Source organism: Odocoileus virginianus, chromosome 20, assembly GCF_023699985.2.
Source record: "Odocoileus virginianus isolate 20LAN1187 ecotype Illinois chromosome 20, Ovbor_1.2, whole genome shotgun sequence".
NCBI lineage: Eukaryota > Metazoa > Chordata > Mammalia > Artiodactyla > Cervidae > Odocoileus > Odocoileus virginianus.
Window position 1 is genome coordinate 49,460,942 of NC_069693.1, and position 20,961 is coordinate 49,481,902.

The 20,961-nt window shown below is 50.3% G+C and overlaps 1 protein-coding gene across 1 annotated transcript; it reads right to left on the reverse strand.

Moving 5' to 3' along the window:
- Positions 1-46: 46 nt before the first annotated feature.
- Positions 47-20,909, reverse strand: DNAAF1 (dynein axonemal assembly factor 1). Its single transcript, XM_020896633.2, has 12 exons — positions 20,630-20,909; positions 17,927-18,062; positions 17,363-17,454; positions 15,263-15,484; positions 14,950-15,116; positions 10,444-10,565; positions 6,949-7,115; positions 5,697-5,951; positions 4,484-4,593; positions 2,352-2,408; positions 1,152-1,542; positions 47-398 (listed from the first exon to the last, which is right to left on the reverse strand). The coding sequence occupies exons 1-12, from the start codon at positions 20,751-20,753 to the stop codon at positions 292-294; spliced, it is 1,950 nt and encodes a 649-aa protein (XP_020752292.2). The 5' UTR covers positions 20,754-20,909; the 3' UTR covers positions 47-291.
- Positions 20,910-20,961: the final 52 nt, after the last annotated feature.

Sequence of the window (20,961 nt, forward strand, 5' to 3'; positions counted from 1 at the left end):
GTGACTCACCCAGATGTTAGATAATCCAGTAATACAAGGGCCCATGTGGATGTTGAAATGTTTATACCATGACATGGTTTACACTGCAAATGACTGGGTTTGTGTGAGGCTTAGAGCGTGGGGTGCAGGGGGCCATTTATACCACAGGGGCTGTGCCCACGGGAGAAGGGAGCCGGGGCCCGTGCCCTCGGTAACCGCAGCTCTCAGAAGGGAAGGGGAGCCCGCCCCCGCTGGGGGGGTCAGGCCTGGGCCTGTGCCCGCTGGTACAAGAGCGGAGGGGCTGCCCGGGGCTCAGTCCAGGCCAAATTCAATGTCCTCCCGGTCTTCTCCTGCCTCGGACCCCGGGCGCTCCTCGGGCTCCACCTCAGACTGGACTTCATCCTTCTCAGGGCTGTCTCCTACAGAGTTAGGCAAGGGGTGGCTCAGTGTTCTGGGGAAGCATGGTCAGCCCTCACCCCTTCCTGTGTGCCGACTTTGAGGCGGCTGCGCGCCGTGGGTCAGAGCGGGGATCGTCTGCACCACGGGCTCCCCGCGTTGGGTTTGCAGTCGGGGAGCATAGTCTCGGCACATGGAGCTACCCCGGCATGCTTGTGAGGAGCAGGCGCTGACCAGCTGCCCCAACGGTGCCTCTCCCTGGTCACGGGCACAGGCCCCCAGGCTGGCGGGCCGGGCAGTGTGTGGAGAGTGGCTTCTTCTGCCCCGCCCACCAGCACTGTGGGCGCCGCCCGCACCTGCCACAGCTCCCTTCCCTGCCGGCACATCTGTCATTCGTGCCGCTCTGGGCACCCACGTGCGCAGCCCCACCCTTGGGCCAGCTGCAGCCCTGGTCTCATCCCGTATTCCCAGCTGTGGTGTCACTGGTCCCCTTCCTTGGTCGGGAAGGGCCGAGCACGGGGATGGTGGGGAGGGGGGCAGCCTGGTAGCTCCTCAGCTCTCTGGCCAAGAACGCTGCAAGCCGCCCACATGGGAACACGCTCTTGTGGCCTCTGCCGATTCTAGAGAGGTTGAGAGTGACGCCCCCCCACCACCGAGAACATGGGATCCTGACGACAAAGGCCCAGGTGGCCACCACTCTGGGCTTGGGTGGTCCACTGTCTGTTTCCCCACCAAGAAGCTTTTGGCCCGTGACCTTGAAGGTCAGCGGACATTACCTGGAGCGGGGGCTGGAAGCAGGTCCCCGTTGCCGTCCTCAGTGCGTGGGGCAGGCACGGCTTCCCCCTCGCAGACGGGGGGCAGGGTTGGCAACCCCGAAGGCTCATCATTGCCCGGCTCCTCATCATTGCCCAGCTCCTCAATCAGTGGGCGAGGGACCTCACTCGCTCTCCTTTGGGTTTCCGGGTCCCTCTCTGGCGCCACTTTAAGTATGTCTGTGAAGGGCGTCTCAGTCTCCACCCTCCAGGAGATGTCCTTGGGGACTGCAAATATACTGGAAAGCGTGTCTGAGGACGCGTTTTCCAGCTCTAGGAGTGAGATGTTGTCCACATCAGGCTCACTGTTGTCGCTTGGGCTCAAGATGGCTGTAATCTTTGGAAAGCACTGCTCCTGTTAAAAGGAGAAGGTGTGTTGAGCCGTGCTGTTTTCACACTAGCGTCCCTAAAGTGCACACTGCTAATTCTGCGTTTCTGTCACACTCTGGCGCCACATCAGGGACGGCCCCCGGGAGCACAGCGCTCACCCCGAGGCGGTCATGAGCCCTGTGGCCAGGTCTCCGTGGGGCAGTGGCCCACCCTCTCTGCTCCCGCTGCACCAGCCCCCACCTGGGTCCTGAACCAGTCATCTGTGAGCCCGGGCTCCTGGCGGCTGCGCCTGCACTGGCCACCTAGCCCTGCGTTGGTGGTCAGGCCCCCACAGAACTGGGTTCTGTGTCTGTGTCCTTCCTGTGATCACGAGCTCCCACCCTGAGGTTACGTCCCAGGCGCCTCTCTCTCTTTCAGGCCCCGCGGGGCTCTGGTAATGTTGGGGGGAGGGTCAGGTCAGCTCAGGAGACGTCCGCATCGGGCCCCTGCCCTCTCCTCCCCGCTCACCTTTCCCTGACCGTGTGTCATTGTTGCACCGGCATTCATTAGATAAACACACGGAAACGTCAAGGACAGAAAAAAGTCCAGGTAATGATGTGCAGTACATGCTTATTAAAGCTCAGTGATAAAAGATCTGTTCCCAAAAAACCCCCCAAGTGTCTAGTTGTAAAACCTCAGAGAAAGGAGCAGCGGTAAGCCTTTCCTGAGGTTGAGGTGAGAGTCCCGGGTGTGTGAGGCATCAGGCAGGGCCTGCGACTCCCTGACATACTTGGTCATCGACGGGGCTGGGAGAGGAGGAGGGAAGTGGAACTGCGGGGACGCAGGGGAGCTCACCCTATCCCGGTGGCCCAGAGATTCGCCGGCATTCACATCTTCCAAGTCGGGCAGGTCCTGGAAGAGGAAATGACCCTGGTCAGCAGGAGGGCGTGTGCTCAGCATCCAGTCCTTGGAAGAGACGTGGCCACCGCACCAACCAACCACAGAGTGTGGAAGGGCCCACGAAGCAACCTAGACACTCAAGCCGCGTGTACATGTAGCATACTCTTACGTGGACACTCAAGCCACGTGTACGGGCAGCACACACGTGGACACTCGAGCCATGTGTACACCCAGCACACGTGGACACTCGAGCCGCATGTACACCCAGCACACGTGGACACTTGAGCCGCGTGTACATCCAGCACATGTGGACACTCGAGCCGCGTGTACAGACAGCACACACGTGGACACTTGAGCCGCGTGTACGGGCAGCACACACGTGGACACTCAATCTGCGTGTACGGGCAGCACACACGTGGACACTCGAGCCGTGTGTACACCCAGCACACGTGGACACTCGAGCCACGTGTACAGACAGCACACACGTGGACACTCGAGCCGCTTGTACGGGCAGCACACACGTGGACACTCGAGCCGCGTGTACGGGCAGCACACACGCGGACACTCGAGCCGCGTGTACGGGCAGCACACACGCGGACACTCGAGCCGCGTGTACGGGCAGCACACACGTGGACACTCGAGCCGCGTGTACGGGCAGCACACACACTCCACATACCACTCCAGGTACCTGGATCTGGTCAGTGAAAGAAAGGGCTTTGTAAGGCGTGATGTGTTTCAAAAATTTCCACCTCGTTCTCCACTTCACTTTGGTGTTACCCAGTTCATCTGGGGGAAATCTACCTCCTATGTACAACTAGGTTCTAGATCCTAGGACCCTGCCTGGCACAAAGTGAGTCTCTTTCGAACCTTGCCCAAAACCGGGGTGGGGAGGCAGTGCTTTTCTGTTTTGTGTCTTGGGGTGTCTTCATCTGTAGCACCACAACCCGCATGTGAGGCAGTCAGATGCCTGGGCTGCCGTTCCTGCCCCACCACTGTCTGGCTGTGTAGCCTTGGGCGGGGTGCTCTGCCTCTTTGTTTCTCAGTTTCCATCTCTGTAAAGTGGGGATGAAACCTACCTCTTAGTGTTACTGGAAGGGTTAAATCAGTCGATATAAGAGGTATTTAAAGTAGCACCGGACAAAAAGGAGAACAGTCAGTGTTAGCGTAGCATCGGGGTCCTGTATATGGTTGGTTCTCACACGTTAGGGCTGAAGTGCCTACTTTTGTTGTATCTATATTAGGCCCAGAAAACTGGAAATACCACTCTGAATACTGACTGTGCTCAATTGAACCTTACTGAGCCACGTGAAATTGTGAAGTTGGGAGTGAAACACGAGTGTTTCATGTTTCATGTTTCATGAAGGGAGCGGGCAGAGGGCAGGCAAAACCACACACACGGTCTGAACTGAAGGAGCTCGCTCATGGGCAGAGAGGTGGCTGTCCTCTGGGGAAGCAGGGTGCAAAGCTAAAGGTGGGGGGACCAGCCCTGACTCCTCACCCCCCTAAAGCACAGTGTCCAGGGGTCGTGCCAAAAGTGCATATCCTCAGGGACACATTCCCGCGGGCACGGCGTGGAAGGCTGTCATCAGAGCGGACATGCTGCAGGGAGAAGGGCCGTTCTCAAGGCCATGATTGGGCCCAAGGTCAGGTGACCCCCCTGAATTGGTCCTGAGGTACAGGATGTGAGGCAGGCCAGGAATATGGGCAACTGTCCCAAGAACACACAAGGCTCTGATGATTAAGCGTAGCTTTCCCAGCGGTTCCATCTACGGCCAGACCGAGCTGCTGACAGGGTAACTTCTCACGGGGAAATGCATCGAGAGTTTCGCAGACATAGTTCAAGGGGGTTCGTCTGGCCAGTGCTCTCAGTACTGAAGGTGCAGAGGCATGGATTCCCCACCACCCGCCCTGGGAGAGCTTATTGACTGCAGATGCTGAGCACTGGGCCTGGGTGGCACCTCCAGGGGAGGCCACACGGGCAAGCCCACAGGCCGCACTGAGCTCAAGATGCAGGAGGTTTGTGTCTGATCAGACACTGACCCCGGCTATGCCGTGCGTGCTTCTCTGCAGATGCATGGGATACGTACATTGATGAAGAGCTGCTCCTTCGTCTCCAGTCTTGTGGCCTCCAGATTTTCAGCTCCATCGGGCTCTGTGCCTGATGCATTTTCAGTGGCCACAGTCTGGGGAGCCAATTCTAAGGACAACAGAGTTACAGTAATCTCGGAGTCTGTTTCATACACGGCAGTCAGACAGGCAACTGCGGTTAGTGTGGATTCCAAGAGAAAGGACAGAACCCTCTGGTCTGAAGACCTCCAGCTCCTGTGACAAGAGCTGAGGAAATGGCTATGTGTGAAAGGGAAGGGAAGGGAAGGGAGCGAGCACCCTCTTTCTACAACCTGGAGATGGAAGCTCCAGCCAAGAGTCTATACAGAACATGCAGGAACCTTGGGAAAAGCATGATCGCTTGACTAGGAGATGAAGAAAGAAAGGCCATGGTGTCAGTGGCCAAGTTTCACAGCCCCACCTGCTGCAAGAGTGTCAAGGAGACCTGTGACGTCCTTGCAGGGTTGCCCAGACGGGGCTCCTCTCTTTCCCCCATTCCCTCCTGCTCCTGCCCGCTGCTTCCTCTCTAGCCTCGGTCATCAGAGATGAGTGACCCTGCTCTGCTCAAGATACACCAGTTCACTGTCCACCTTGGGGACTGACCAGGCCCGGTTTGACTCAAGAGCTACACTAGGGCACCCCATTAGAATGAAACAAGGAAGTGGATTTAGAAGACTTAGTGTCAAAAAGAGGAACCTATCTCATGAATAAGTTCATGTTGATTTAAATTATATTCTCGGTGTGCATGCTCAGTTGCTAACTTGAGTCTGACTCTTTGCGACTCCAAGGACTGTAGCCTGCCAGGCTCCTCCATCCATGGGATTCTCCAGGCAAGAATACTGGAGTGGGTTGCCATTTCCTCCTCCAGGAGATCTTCTTGACCCAAGGATTAAACCAGGGTCTCCTGTTTTGGCAGGCAGATTTTTTTTTTTTTTTACTACTGTGCCACCTGGGAAGCCATATTTTAGGTGTTCTGAGTTGGATAAAATACACTGTTGGTGTCTCACCCCCCTTCCTTGAGCCACGCTGGACCTGATACTAGAAACGCAGTCCCGGCTCCCCTCGTGGTCCTGTTGTGAGGTAGTGTGCAGACATCACCTCACAGGCTGAGCAGTCAGGGTAGAAGGCAGCCCGGGGCCCCCAGTCGGGAGCCGCCCCAGGTATAATGCACCTGTGCTGTCCTCGACCACCTACCTGCCCAGGCAGCTCTGGGGCTCGGTGGCAGGGCCTCAGGGGGGAGCACCCCTCGCGGCTCCCCGACATCCAGAGGCAGCTCCTCCAGGGGGCTCGGCTCTGCTGGCTTCTCTGGGCACAGCTCCTCCTTGGCCTCGAAGCTCTCCTTGACAAACTGCTCTATCTTCTGCCGTGTTTCTTTCTTCTCCTGAGGCTCTTCCTCTCCTTCCACTTCGGTGTCCACGTCCCCAGCACCAGCTGGCGCGGGCTCCTCTCCTGAGCACAAGTCCACAGGTGAGCTGGGACGGTCCTAGGAGGACAAGGAAGGACCCACAGCGAAGGCCGAGGGTGGGCAGTGGGGACCTGCGGCAGGGCAGTCATCGGGGTGCTGGGTGAACAGGCTGCACGCCCACCAGGGGGATGCCCAGCACGTGCACTGCCCGCACAGGCCCCTGGGAGACGGTGCGGGGTGCTCTCAAGAGATGCGGGCTGAGGGACCAGGGTTAGAGCCATGATGTTTGCCCTGGCTTTCAAGCAGGTCAGCAGGTCAGGAAGGTGTGCGCGCGCACACCTGCGCCAAAATGTTAATCAACACTCGACGTGAGGAGATGACACAGGTGTTCATTTGACCACTGTTTGAACAATGTCCAAATTAAATGTTGGAAGAGGGGGAAAAATGCATACTGCAGGAGAACGTCTATTATATGGGAATGTGAGTGGGCAGAAAGCAATAGAGCTGTGCCACTTTCTTCTATTAAAAAAAAAGTATGCACTACACTCATGAGGAAAAGCCAGGAAACGCTCACACTGAACACTGAGAAGTTCTTGCTGCAATTCTGTGATGACCCTTGCTTCTCTATGTTTTCTATGTGTAGCGTAGTCACAGTTTGTAATTAGGTGAAAAACACTAAGTGTCATTTAAAAGTACACATGGAGGACTTCCTTGGTCCAGGGGTTAAGACGCCTTGCTTCCACTGCAGGGGGTGAGGGTTTGATCCCTGGTCGGGGACCTAAGATCCCACAAGACAAAAAAAAAAAAAAAAAAGGTACACACAGAGCCCCTGACTCTTTCCTGCTGCGTGTAAGAGGAAGACGGGGTTCTTAGTTATTAACACGCCTTGAGCACTGTCCTTAAGTGAGGTTGAGGGCAGACGGATCCGTAGGGCTGTGAGCAAAGGGCTCCCTCCCTCACCCCCGTCCCAGAATGAATCTCAGCGGAGCTCGGGGGGGGGGGGGGGGGGGGGGGGTCGCCTCCCGTGTCTTGCGCTAGCACCTCGCTCCTGGCACGCTTTCTGCCGCTTCCTCTCCTCTGCCTGGCGCCTAATGGCCGCCAAGGCCTCAATGCTGTCCGTGATCTTCTTTCGCTCTTTCATCTCCCACTGCTGTCTCTCCTCCTTCTCGGCCGCATACCCTCCTCGGGCCCAGGCCTCGGCACAAGCTCTGTTTAGGAGGATTAAAAACAAAAAAACAAACCCCAGACCCCAGAAGTCGGGGGGCTGGTCTGAACTGTCACAGGTTAACAGTAAATCCAAAACATACACTCTCTGACCAAACTTGCTCTTTGCCCCCCAAATCAAACTAAAGGCACAGAAGGCATATGACTGTAAGAAGACTTGCTAACAGAGGCATAGTTTCATCTTGAAAGTTCTAGCGGTTTGCAAAGCCCGACTGGCTATAAGGCCAAGAGCACGCATGACAAAAGAAAACAAATGGAGAAAATGAACTTCACCAAAATTAAAAAGGGGTGTCATGTAAAGAATCCCACAAATAAAAGAATCCACAGAAAGTGAGAAAATGTCTGCAAATCAGATACCTAACTGGAGGTTGTATCTAGACTATATAGAGACCTATTACAGCTCACACAAAGTCAGCACAACCTAAAGGTGGGCAAAGGTTAAAAGAAACTGCATGGGGAGACAACACTTGGAAGAAAGTGAACTGCTAGACGGCTTGTTATCTAAAACATATAAAGTGTTTTAAAAGTGGACAAAAGAACTGGGCCTCTCACCAAGAAGTTAGGTAGCAAATAAGCTCATCATTGGGTGACGTCAGGAGAGCACAAACCTAACCAGTGAGACGCTGCCACTTGACACCCAATGGAACGGCTAAAATCCACAGCGCTGACACCACCAAAGCCCGGAGGATGTGGGGCGACAGGAGTGCTCCTTCGTGGCTGGTGGGAAGGCAAACTGGCGCAGCCACCTTGGGAGACAGTTTGCCAATTCCAAAGCAAAGATCATGTTACTGTATAATCCAGCAATCGTGCTCCCAAGTATTTACTCAACTGAGTTGAGAACAAATGTCCACACACACACATACACCTGCACACGAATATTGATAGCAGCACTGTTCACAACAGTCAAAAAGTGGAAGCAACCCAAATGTCCCTCAGCTGATAAAACATGGCCTGCCCAAACAGGAAATTATTTCACTGTGTTATTTTGGAAGAATTTACTGATGCACGCTGCAATGTGGGTGAACCTTAAAAATATGCCCAGTGAAAGAAGCCGGTCACAAAAGACCACGTATCATGTGACTTCATCTATATGAAATGTCCTGAGTAGGCAAATCCATATTGGCTCAGTGGTAGATCTGAGCCTGCCAATGCAGGAGACACAAGAGATAATGGGTTTGATCTCTGAGTTGGGAAGATCCCCTGGAGGAGGAAATGGCAACTCCCACACTCTTGCCTGAAAAATTTCATGGACAGATAAGCCTGGTGGGCGATAGTCCACGGGTCACAAAGAGTTGAACAGGACTCATCACACAGCACAGAGCATCTGAAATGTCCAGAGTAGTCTAATCCACGGAGACAGAAAGTAGCTTTGTGGTTGTTGGGGCTGTCAGAGGTGGGTTGGGGAATGACTGCTAATAAGTAAGGGTTACTTTTGGCAGTGATAAAAATATTCTAGAATTGATTGTGGGGGTGGTTGGACAACTCTGAATATACTGAAAAGCCATTGAATTGAACACTTGAAGTGAGCAAACTGTTCTAGGGGCCAGAGATAAGCAGGTTAACATGAGAGATGCTTTCTCTACTAGACCTGCCCTTTTATGGGGAAAGAGACTCTAAAAGAGTAAACAGGTATGTCAGAGGTAGATGTGTCCTACAAAAAGAAATCAGACTAAAGAAACACTAGATGGAAGAGGCAAAGGTGTGGCTTAGATAGGTGGCTGGTCATGGAGATCTTCAGAAGGTGACAGGTGAACAAACACCTGTGAAGAGCATCCCAGGTTGAGAGAAGGTCAAGGACCCAGTGTGGAACAGCTGGAGAGTGCTGGAATGAGGCTTCAAACCCAAGTGAAACCGGCTCTTGAAGAGGAGTCCTGCTACGTCATCCAGGGCAGGGGTCTCCCTGCAAAGGGCCCAGCTCTTACACGTTCCTGCTGGTGGGTGCTGCCGCAGGGTGCAGCAGAGAGCTCACATTCCCTGCCCCACCTCCCGCCCTGGGACAGCCTAGAGCTCCTGCCTGAGTCCCACCTGATACTAACAGATACTCACAAAGACCACGAGGTCGGTTTTGTCTCCACTTTCCAGAGACAGCCTGAGGCTGGGGAGGTTGGCAAGCTTGACTAGGGCATAGGATCCGCAGCTGCAGAGCTGGCTTTGCGGTCCGCTCCTAGGCCCTGCCCACCTGCTGTCTGTCTTAACGCCCAGGGCTGGGTGCCAGGGAGCTGGGAGCATCTCAGACCAACTGCACACAAGCAGGGATCCTGGCTGTCTCACCTGGTCCGTGTGGAGGCTCTCCCTTTGAAATTTGTGTTAGTTTGACTAAAATTTGTGAGTTCATGTGTGTGTTTAAATGTTGGGTAATTCAAGCTTCAGATTGCACTTCCTTTCAGGCCATCCCAGTTACTGAGGTATTATTCTAAGCTGGAATGAATAGTGGCCTCAATCAAAAGCTAAATTAAAAACCCAGATCAAAGCAGTGATGATACACACATGGCAGCCCCGGGTTCAATATTCTTGATATTCAAAGAGCTCTTAATGAAACAGAGCTTCCCTGCTAGTTCAGATGGTAAAGAATCTGCCTGCAATGCAGGAGACCCAGGTTTGATCCCTGGGTTGGGAAGATCCCCTGGAGAAGGAAATAGCAACCCACTCCAGTATTCTTGCCTGGGAAATCTCATGGACAGAGGAGCCTGGTGGGCTACAGTCATGGGTCTCAAAGAGTCAGAAATGATTGAGCGATAATTACTTATGAATCAATAAGAAAAATCTCCCCAAAAGGAAATTGGAAAGAGGTCATGAATGCAATACTCACAGAGAAGGAAATTTTAAATGTCCAACAAAGGTGGTAAAAACTATCAACTTCATCCATTACCCCAAAATGTAAATGATGTACTATCTTCACTCACCAATTAACCTGGCTAAGTTTGTTTTTTTTTTTTAACATGGCTGTGTCTGGGAAAGTTATAAATGATACAAACATTCTAGAAACTATAAGTGCCTTTTAAAAGTCTTAAACTACAGTCTTTAATCCAGCAATACAACTCAGAATTCCACACTAAGGAAATAACCAGCCATGAGATCAGAGACTTTATACAGAAGGATAATTATCAAAGGATTATGAAAAAAAAATCTATGAATAAGTGCTCAAAACAGGGAATTTTCTGTTATAAACAGTCATGTAAGCCATTAAACTTACCTCACTGGAATATATAACAGACGTGTGGGAATGCTCAAAAATCAGAAAATTCTAAAACTTACCTGTTGAGCATGCTCAACTGTTACGTAGTGTTATTAAAAGACTTTTTGCTCCCTTACCTGTCCTTGGGAAAAACTGGTCTGTCATCCAGGTATGTTAAGTGTTTTAGCCGGACGGTGAGTGTCCTTCGGTAGTTGGGGATGTTCTTAATCACCGGGTTCCCCATCAGATTCAGCACACGCTGGAAGCACACAGGCAGAACCACGTTAGGCACTGAGAAACAGATGTAACTAAAACATCTCACCTGCGCGTTGCGCTGAGAAGAAATACAAAGACAGGGAGTGTCGGCATGAGATCCTGAGGACAGTCTCAGAGAAGCCGGGGCTGTCACTGCTGCTGAGGCGTCAGAACGCCAGCAGAACCGTCCTGAGAGTCGGGCGTCCCTTTTTCTACCTGAACTTGTACTTAAACTCTCACTGTCCTTCCAGAATAGTGCTGGAAAACCCTCCTGGAGCCTTTCCCGAGGGCAGCTGATTTTGCTCGCCCAATCTCTTTTACTGGAATTAATCTCTGATCGATTGCTTTTCTGTCCTTCCTGGCCAGGGCCTGTTTTAAGAAAATGCACACAGCGGCTGGACAGATAAGAGATGGTGACTAAGGGGACAGGATGCAGAGCGCCCTCTCAGCTACCCCGAGGCCCCTCCTTGTCAGGCTTACAGGTCTCCTGGATGTCAAGCCTGGGCCAGCAGAGGGACAGAGCAGTGCCAGTGTGCCGTCCCCCCATCCTTAAATCCTGTCACCCCCTCTCCAGGAAGGGGAGCCGTCAAGGTGACATGTGGGTGAAGCATTTAAAATGGGTTTGCCTAAACTGGTGAAATGGTTTTTATATCTAAAGTGCCTTTTGTTGTTGGACAAAATAAATATATTGTGAACTGGTTAGTTTAGCATTTTCCAAACTTCGTTCTCATCTGGCCATCATGGTTCTTGTCACATGTTCGAGTGACCTGTCCTGCAGGGCTGGCTGTGAGGAGCAGTGCGCCCCAGGGGCAGGCACTAAACGGCTGTGCACGTGTGCGTGTGTGTGTGTGTGTGTGTGTGTGTGTGGAGAACGTAGAAGCCACCAGAAGACAGCCAGAGACAGACTGTTATGGGTTGAATTACTTCTCCCCTAACCCTCGCCTGCAGCAAACTCATCTGCTGCAATCCTAACCCCAGAGCCTCAGAATGGGCCTGCATTTGGAGACAGGGTCTTAGAAGAGGTGATCAAGATTAAATGATGTCACTAGGGTGAGCCCTGATCCCATAGGTCCTTGAACGAAGAGGAGATTGGGACACGGACTGTGAAGGCCACGTGAGGACTCAGGGAGAAGATGATCATCTACATGCCAAGGAGAGAGGCCTTGGGAGAAAGCAAGCCTGCCCCACACCTTGATTTAGGACTTCTAGCCTCCAGAATCATGAGAAAATAAATTTCTATTGTTTAAAACACCCAGCATGGTACTTTGTTATGATAGCCAGGCCCCCCAGAAAATTCACCTGTGTGTTGTCACGCTATACGCTGGTGACTGTGAATGTTAAACTAGTTCTTGGTGCCAGGCTGCTCTGCAGAATACTCCTGAGCTCTGCCTTCCTAATATCAACAACCTCAGATATGCAGCTGACACCACCTTTACAGCAGAAAGCGAAGAAGAACTAAAGAGACTCTTGATGAAAAGTGAAAGAGGAGCGTGAAAAAACTGGCTTAAAACTCAACAAGGAGAAAACTAAGATCATGGCATCTGGTCCCATCACTTCACGGCAAATAGATGGGGAAACAATGGAAACAGTGACAGACTTTATTTTGGGGGGCTCCAAAATCACTGTAGATGGTGACTGCAGCCATGAAATTAAAAGATGCTTGTTCTTTGGAAGAAAAGTTATGACCAACCTAGACAGCATATTAAAAAGCAGAGACATTACTTTGTCAACAAAGGACTGTCTAGTCAAGGCTATGGTTTTTCCAGTAGTCATGTATGGATATGGGAGTTGGACTATAAAGAAGGCTGAACGCTGAAGAATTGATGCTTTTGAATTGTGGTGTTGGAGAAGACTCTTGAGAGTCCCTTGGACTGCAAGGAGATCCAACCAGTCCATCCTAAAGGAAATCAGGCCTGAATATTCATTGAAAGGACTGAGGCTGAAGCTGAAACTCCAATACTTTGGCCACCTGATGCGAAGAACTGACTCACTGGAAAGGACCCTGATACTGGGAAAGATTGAACGTGGGAGAAGATGGGGACAACAGAGGATGAGATGGTTGGATGGCATCACTGACTCAATGGACATAAGTTTGAGTAAACTCCGGGAGTTGGTGATGGACAGGGAGGCCTGGTGTGCTGCATTCCATGGGGTCACGAAGAGTCAGATGTGACTGAGCCACTGAACTGAACTGAACTGATGCTTTCCTTAATGTTTTCTTTTAAATGGATTCACTTTTCCCTTGCTTACCCATGCCCTAAGCAGGAAACAGTGAACTGAGGGTTTTCGTATGCTATTTGGAAAATCTTTTTTCCTAGTACACATGACAACACATATACACTGAAAAGCAAGGAAATTGTCCCAGGCTGCTGGAGTTGAGGCCAGAGGATACAGGAGCTGCCTGCAGGGGTTGCCACGGTAGAAGATGGGAACATTCAAGCACCCCAAATTAAAATGACAGGTTAAGTCACTCCAAATACTGTATCTTTAAATCTATCTGTCCACGGTGATAAAGAAAAACCCTTCACTTTCATCTTTAGAGGTCACTAGGGTCTGGATTCATTTCTCTGAAAACTGATAACATAAAAAGAAAAACAAAGAAGCGTTCATCCCAGTGTTTTCTGCATGCACTTTACATTAGGGATGTAAATTGTTGATGAGCAAAAGTGCTCTTTGCGGAAGCATCGCCGCTAAGAAAGGCAGAAGGGGTAAGGGAATTAGAATATGATCCCTGAGCGACTGCTAATGAACTCATACAGGAAGGCAGCGTGCCTGGGAGCTGTCGGAACAGTCGGGGGAAGGGAGGCTGAGTGCTGGATCAGACTGAAGCTGGATCAGACAGACAGCAGCCAAACCCACTAGTGACGCTTAAAGTCACAACAAGAGGCAACCAGGCATTACACGTGCCCTGACTGATGCCACAGCTGACCTCAGGGTTATATTATGAGCCTGGATCTGACCAGGCCTCTGGCTCCATCATCATTTTACAGGAGATACTGGAGACAGCAGAACACATTAGACCACACCATGAGAATGCAGTTGACTGAATCCAGGGTGTGGCTGACAACCAGAAGGACCGGGTTTCTTCAGATGGTTCATGGTGGGGGGTGGGGGAGGGGAGAGAAAGAGACAAGTGGGGAGGGCTGTGATGAGATGCATAATCCAAATATGATGTGTGGGTCTGGTTTGGATTGGCACCATCCGATGGTCTTAAAGCTCAACATTCAGAAAACTAAGATCATGGCATCCAGTCCCATCACTTCATGGCAAATAGATGGAGAAACAGTGGAAATAGTGGCTGACTTTATTTTGGGGGCTCGAAAATCACTGCAGATGGTGACTGCAGCCATGAAATTAAAAGATGCTTACTCCTTGAAAAGAAAGTTATGTCCAACCTAGACAGCGTATTAAAAAGCAGAGACATTACTTTGCCAACAAAGATCTGTCTAGTCAAGGCTATGGTTTTTCCAGTAGTCATGTATGGATGTGAGTGCTGGACTATAAAGAAGTCTGAGTGCCGAAGAATTGATGCTTTTGAACTGTGGTGTTGGAGAAGACTTTTGAGATTCTCTTGGACTGCAAGGAGATCCAACCAGTTCATCCTAAAGGAGATCAATCCTGAGTATTCATTGGAAGGACTGATGTTGAAGCTGAAACTCCAATACTTTGACCACCTGATACGAAGAGCTGACTCATTGGAAAAGACCCTGATGCTGGGAAAGATTGAAGGCAGGAGGAGAAGGGGACGACAGAGGATGAGATGGTTGGATGACAACATCGACTCAATGGACATGAGTTTGAGTCAGCTCTGGGAGTTGGTGATGGACAGGGAAGCCTGGTGTGCTGTGGTCTGTGGGGTTGCAAAGAGTTGGACATGACTGAGAAACTCAACTGAACTGAACTGAATCCAATGGTCAAAACACATGCTTGAGGCAAATGGGGAAAACTGAACATAGACTGGGTATTAACTGTCATTCCAATACTATTTTAGGTATAATAATAGTACTGTAATGATGCTTTTAAAAAGTCCTTATCTGTCAGGAATACACACTGAAATTGTAGGTGAAACGACACATCTGGCATTTAAAACATGGCAGCTAAAAATAGAGGGGAAAAGTGTGATGGGTGTTCAGAAGGTGGGGAGAAGGGAAGCGGGAGGGAGGGAGAGAGGGGAGAAGAAAAGAGATTCGCCGTCTACAGAACCCAAGGTGACACAAGCTGTGTCCGTGGGTGTGTCCCCCACCCTCCACTCCGCACCATACAGCATGCAGGATCTGCCCTGACCAGGGACTGAACCCATGTTCCCTGCCCTGGAAGCTCTGAGTCATAACCACTGGACCATCAGGGAAGTCTCGGGTGTGCGGGTTTCTTTCTTTCTGTTTGTTTACCAAGTCAGGCATGCTCTCGAGAACACTCAGGATCCCGGGGTCGCTCAGCTTGTTGTGGGAAAGGTCAAGGACACAGAGTCTGGCACACTCCCTGAGATGCTGAATGTCCTCCACGGTCTCTAAGTGGTTGTGCGCCATCTGGAGTGTGTTCAGGACCGGCAGGCAGGCTGGAAGGGGGAGGGGACAGAGGTGAGCGACATGGGCAGCAAAGAAAATGTTAAGACCCTCCTACAGGGGCCGGTGGTGGCCATGGGTCTGGAGAACAACCTCCCCGGCACCCCCCCCCGCCCCCACCACGGCGGGTCCTTCTTACAGAGGTTTTCGATGGTCTTGATGTAGTTGTTGCTGATGTTGAGAGCATCCAGTTTCTGCAAAGGTTCTAGGTTCTCGATCTTATGGAGCAAGTTCACTTGTAAGAAGAGGCAGCGCAGTTCCGTCTGGGCCTCAAGGTTCTCGATTTTCTGGATGCCGTTGCACTCCAGCCAGAGACAGCGCAGCCCCGTGTACTCTTCCAGGTTCTCGATGCGGTCAAAGCCTGGTGGGGAGGACGGAAGTATTGGCTGGGCTTCCACACACACAGAGGCACCGGTTTTACCGTCTTTCATGCCTATCCGTCTTGGAGAAGGAAATGGCAACCCACTCCAGTATTCTTGCCTGGAGAATCCAATGCACAGAGAAGCCTGGTGGGCTAGGGTCCATGGGGTCACAAAGAGTCAGACACGACTGATGTGACTCAGCACGCAGGCACACACGTCCAGCATCCACACGTCCCTCCTCAGGCAAACCACCACCTCTTTGAGAACACCCTGTCCTGATCCTTTCCCCATGGCTCTCTGCAGGGAGCTGGTCGTGCTGAACCACATGGGGCAACATTCAGGAACCCTGGGGAGCTCTGGCTGGCTCCACTGGATAGAGGTAACTCTCTGTGAGAATTGCCAGCCTGGTAGGGTGGAACCTAACTTCCCTTCTCGCCTGGGAGTGGGTGGGAGTGAGGCAGGTGCCCTGCCTGAAATGAATGAGCACAAGGGAACGCAGGGCTTCAGAAGGGGCAGAGGCAGCCTCGTGAAGAATGAGGTGAGAAAATCCAGCAGTACCTGAAGCCAGTGCAAACTTTGGGTCTGGCTTTCTGGTATGGTTCAGTTTTATGAGCCACGTTTAAGGAGAGGAAAACCAACATTTTTGTTTCCTTGAGTAACTCATTATAGATTTGTACTTCATGGTTCATCTGCTGTTGCCAAATATTTTGAAAGTCATTTGGTTGCCTGAAAGTTTTAACCAGAAGTTTGTGTTTTTAAAAAAAAATATTTTATTTGGCTGTGCTGGGTCTCAGCTGTGGCATGTGAACTCTTAGTTGTGGCATGTGGGATCTAGTTCCCTGACCAGGGATTGAACCCAGGCACCCAGTGCTGGGAGTGCAGAATCTTAGTCACTGGGACCACCAGGGAAGTTTCAAACCAAAAAAGTTTTGATGAAAAAAGGTTGAAAACAACGGTGAGGTAGAACAACCCGACTAAATCATTCCCAGGTTCCTGACCCTCAGAAATAGTATCAAATAGTAATTTCTTAAGTTGAGAGGCGTGGGGTTAATTTGTTAGACAGCAGTAGATAATATAGGCACCTCTCTTCCCTCTTCTTCCCACCTCTTAAATACGGGCCCCTGGGGTCTGCCCTCCTATGTCATCTCATCACTGCCACACCTAGATACCGAGTGGAGGGTTTTGGAGGGGGCAATGTGGATGTGAGGAGACCAGCTAGGGGTCCTTCCCCACCTTTAAAGGATATGTGTGGCTGGAGCCCTCTGTGAATCTCCCTGGCACAGTGTGAATCGTCTCATGGTGGCCGACCTGTCCCCCAAGACACCAAGAGCATCCTCAGCATATCCATCTTTGTATCTCTAGCACTGTGCCCTGTGCCGGCCCACAGAACGCTCTCAGTAAACATTTACTGAATAAAAGGCCATGTGGATGGCCCAATGAAGCAGGTTAGCCATCCCAAATTCAGCATCAACTAGGAGTTATTGCTCTGCTTTGTCACCGTGAGGAAAAGCCCTGTTTATGAACTTGAACTTAAGTTGACATGTGACCATTGGACACCACCACAGTCCTTCACAATGTGTCCCTCCCAAGTGCAGAATATTTACAAGTAGTTAGTGGTTTGGGAAACTATGAGTATTTGTATTTGCTAAAGGGCAAATACAAATAAAAGATGCCAGTATGTTTCCCTGGAACTCATATAAATTCTGGTCACATAAGACTCTTTCTTCCAAGAAATGTTATTGCTTTCCCATGCATCTCCACTAAACCTTGAAATTTCTACTTAAATGTAAGAACTCTAGATGATCCCTGTGAGAAATTTTTTATACCACTAGGGTCTTTCCATCTGACTTGAGGTACCTCCTCCACCCGATCCTTACCTTTATAGTGTAAATACAGCGTATCATTCAGTGCTGGGGTAATGTAAAGCTTGTGCTGCTTGCAAAGCTTTTGCAGAAACTTTTTAGTCATTCTGTTGAATGAAAAACATGAATGAGAAATTGATTTCAGTTTGTCAGCTCTAAGATCTATCCCATAAATTCTTCACATCCATTCCGTCTCCAAATTCCACAACCTTCTGTATGCCTGATGACACTGCTTGCTTGTTTATAGTTTTCAGGGCCTCATCCAATATTGTGACTTTCAGCATTCTTAAAAACTGCAGCGTATGTTCTCATAGAAATACCTTTGTGTCATCAAGAAGTCCTAATGCGTGCCTCTCTCCAGGTTTGGCATTAAAGTTTAATAGATTGCAGTTAGATTGCAGTTAGTTATGCAGAGGCATAACTAACTAACCATCCTGACTCTGCTACTAATTCTCAGACAAGGGGCTGTCTAGTTAATCTTCATGAGCCCCAGTTTCTTTATCTGGACAAAGGGGTGATCATAACATCCACCTTAATGTGTAAAAGTGTGCTCTGAGCGGTGGCAGCGTGCCCACATACCTGGTGCCACCATCTTCCTTGTCGTCTGTTTGGTGTGCTAAGCGACCATCTGACCAGCTGTCACCACTCTGTTTCTGCTCACTGAGATAAGAAGTGTTCGAAGGACCCACACACGTTTCCTTAGGATCATTCATTTCTGTAAAATAAGAGACTGGTTCTATAGAGAGCAAGAAGAGTATAAAAAAAATTTCCCTCTACTTCAACTTGATGAATAATTGTCTGCTTTTAGTGTAGAATCAGTACTCTTTAAATGTATCACAATTTTTAAAGCATTGATAAGGATTATGAGAATTTCACTTCTAGGCAGATCGTTGATAACACCTCTTGTACAGATGGACAAGCGGATGTGTGCAAACATACCCACTTCTGCATTATTTGTAATAGCCAAAACCACTTAACAATGCAAATGTCCATTCACAGGGACAGGTTAAATAAAGCAATAGGTCATTATTCTACCTTGCAATAGAATGCACAGATAGGGAAAGAGAGAGACAGACATGACTGAAACAATCCACACAAAATTCTAGAGAGGAAAATGGAATGGGACTGTGGTGTTGGAAAAGACCCTTGAGAGTCCCTTGGACTGCAAGAAGATCCAACCAGTCCATCCTAAAGGAGATCAGTCCTGGGTGTTCATTGGAAGGACTGATGTTGAAGCTGAAACTCCAATACTTTGGCCACCTCATGCGAAGAGTTGACTCATTGGAAAAGACCCTAATGCTGGGAAGGACTGGGGGCAGGAGGAGAAAGGGATAACAGAGGATGAGATGGCTGGATGGCATCACCCACTCGATGGACATGGGTTTGGGTAGACTCTGGGAGTTGGTGATGGACAGGGAGGCCTGGCGTGCTGCGGTTCATGGGGTCACAAAGAGTCGGACACGACTGAGCGACTGAACTGAACTGAACTGAACTGAAGGCAAAAACATCAAATATATCTGAAATGTTTTCTTTATATTTAGAAATATTTATTTGCGCTGGATCTTAGTTGTGGCATGTGAGATCTTCAATCTTCATTGTGGCAGGTGGGATCTTTAGCTGTGGTATTGTGAGATCTAGTTTTCTGACCAGGGGTTGAACCCGGGTCTCCTGTATTGGGAGTGTGGAGTCTTAGCCAGTGGACCACCAGGGAAGTCCCCCAATGCGTTTAATCTTAAGGGCTGTTTGCTGCTGCTCTCTGGGTGTCCCTGTGGACTACCTAGAGATTAAACATTGTGTGTGTGGGACTGTGTCTTACAGTTTCCCATTCCCCACTGCATACAATGCCCAGCTGCAAGAGGCACTAGATGATAGTTTGGGGTAATAAAGAATGTGTATGACATGTAAATCCATGGCTAATTCATTTCAATGTATGACAAAAACCACTGCAATGATGTAAAGTAATTAGCCTCCAACTAATAAAAATAAATGAAAAAAAAAAGAATGTGTATGAGTGTGAAAGTCACTCATTCGTGTCTGACTCTTTGCGACCCCATGCACTATACAGTCCATGAAATTATCCAGGCCAGAATACTGGAGGGGGTAGCCTTTCTCTTCTCCAGGGGATCTTCCCAACCCAGGGATCGAACCCAGGTCTCCTGCATTGCAGGTGGATTCTTTACCAGTTGAGCTACAAGGGAAGCACAATAAAGAATAGGTGCTCAATATATATAATAATTGATTGGTTATATTAATACCAAAACTACCATTACTGACCCACTGTATGCAAGTCACTCTAATTATAACTATCCCAGCTTGCGGAAGATGAGACTGCCCTAGAGAGAGGTTAAGCTCTGGGCAAACCACCATAAAACTGGCAAGTTGCAGAGTAGTAGTGTGAACCCAGAGTAACTTGCTCCAAACATATGTGTGTCCATAGCACAACATGGCTTCCCTATAGCAACTCATACAGGGCTTGCCTGGACAGTCATTGATTACAATTGTTGGCTGGGTTAAAAAAAATGAAACAAATCAAGCAGTTTATCAGTCCCTAAAAGGTTTCCCTTATGATTGAAGCCAAGCAACAGGAGAGGCTATCTTCTAAGCCTATTAAGGAAAACTTTGGTGAGGAGTCATCAGGTGATCCCAGAAACACCAGCTCGTCATTCACTCTGTCCACCACAGATCAGGCACTGAACTGGACACTGCCAGTTCATTTGGGGTGTCTGCCCTGACATAGCTTGCCATCCAGAGGGAGAGAGAGCCTTTGATCTTACATGATGAAAGCAATGAAGGGATACATTCAAAAGTTGGGCTGTGAGGGGAATGGTGTCTTGGGTGAGGGCTTGGGCTCTTGGCGTCAAACTGTCCAAGCACGAGTCTGTTCTATCATTGACTGGCTGAGGGTAATCTGTTTGGAGCAAGTTCTTTAACTTCTTTAAGTTCCAGGTAAATTAACTGTCTGACCTGGCAAGAGGAGTGCCTAACGCAGAGGGCTGGCCTATGGTTGTAATGTGATGAGTGCATGGTACACAACCTTCAGTAAGCGTGGGCCGCTGCTGTTATTATTTTTTTGGCCGCGTCTTGTGGCATGCGGGATCTTAGTTCCCCGACCAGGGATGGAAACCCATGCCACCAGCAGTGGAAGCTTGGAGTCTTAACCACTGGACCGCCAGGGAAGACCCTGTTATTATTATTACGGTTACTGCTGGCTGTGAAGACCAGGTATGTGGTGCTGGGCACAGCCCGTCGCCCCCCTCGCCTCCCTGGGGCGGTGGTCGGCACCTTCCTTGCGGCCACCTTCGCCTGCGTTCCCGTGGTCACCAGCCGACTCCTCCACACCAGGCTCCTGCGCGCACTCCTGCTCCGCTACCCCGTCCACCACAGGCTCTGAGGCCTCGGGGTGCATGTTTATTTCGGAAATACCGAACACCCCGTAGCAGTGGGAGTCCGGTTCTGCGGGATAGCTATGGACCCTAGCCCACCAGGCCACCGGAGCCCGCGTCTTTGGCGACCCAACGCTTCCCTGGTCTCCAGGGCAACCGCTGCACACGCGCACTCGGGCGGGCCTGAGGGTCGGAACGCCGGGGGTGGGTCCAGCAACGGCCACGCCCCCA

Excerpts from the sequence above, each read along its gene's own strand:
- DNAAF1 (XM_020896633.2), bottom strand. The coding sequence starts at position 20,753 with ATGCACCCCGAGGCCTCAGAGCCTGTGGTGGACGGGGTAGCGGAGCAG. Across the intron at positions 15,485-17,362 it reads GCTGTATTTACACTATAAAG|GCTTTGACCGCATCGAGAAC; the intron begins GTAAGGATCGGG and ends CCTCCCCACCAG. Across the intron at positions 2,409-4,483 it reads AGGAGCAGCTCTTCATCAAT|GACCTGCCCGACTTGGAAGA; the intron begins GTACGTATCCCA and ends TTCCTCTTCCAG.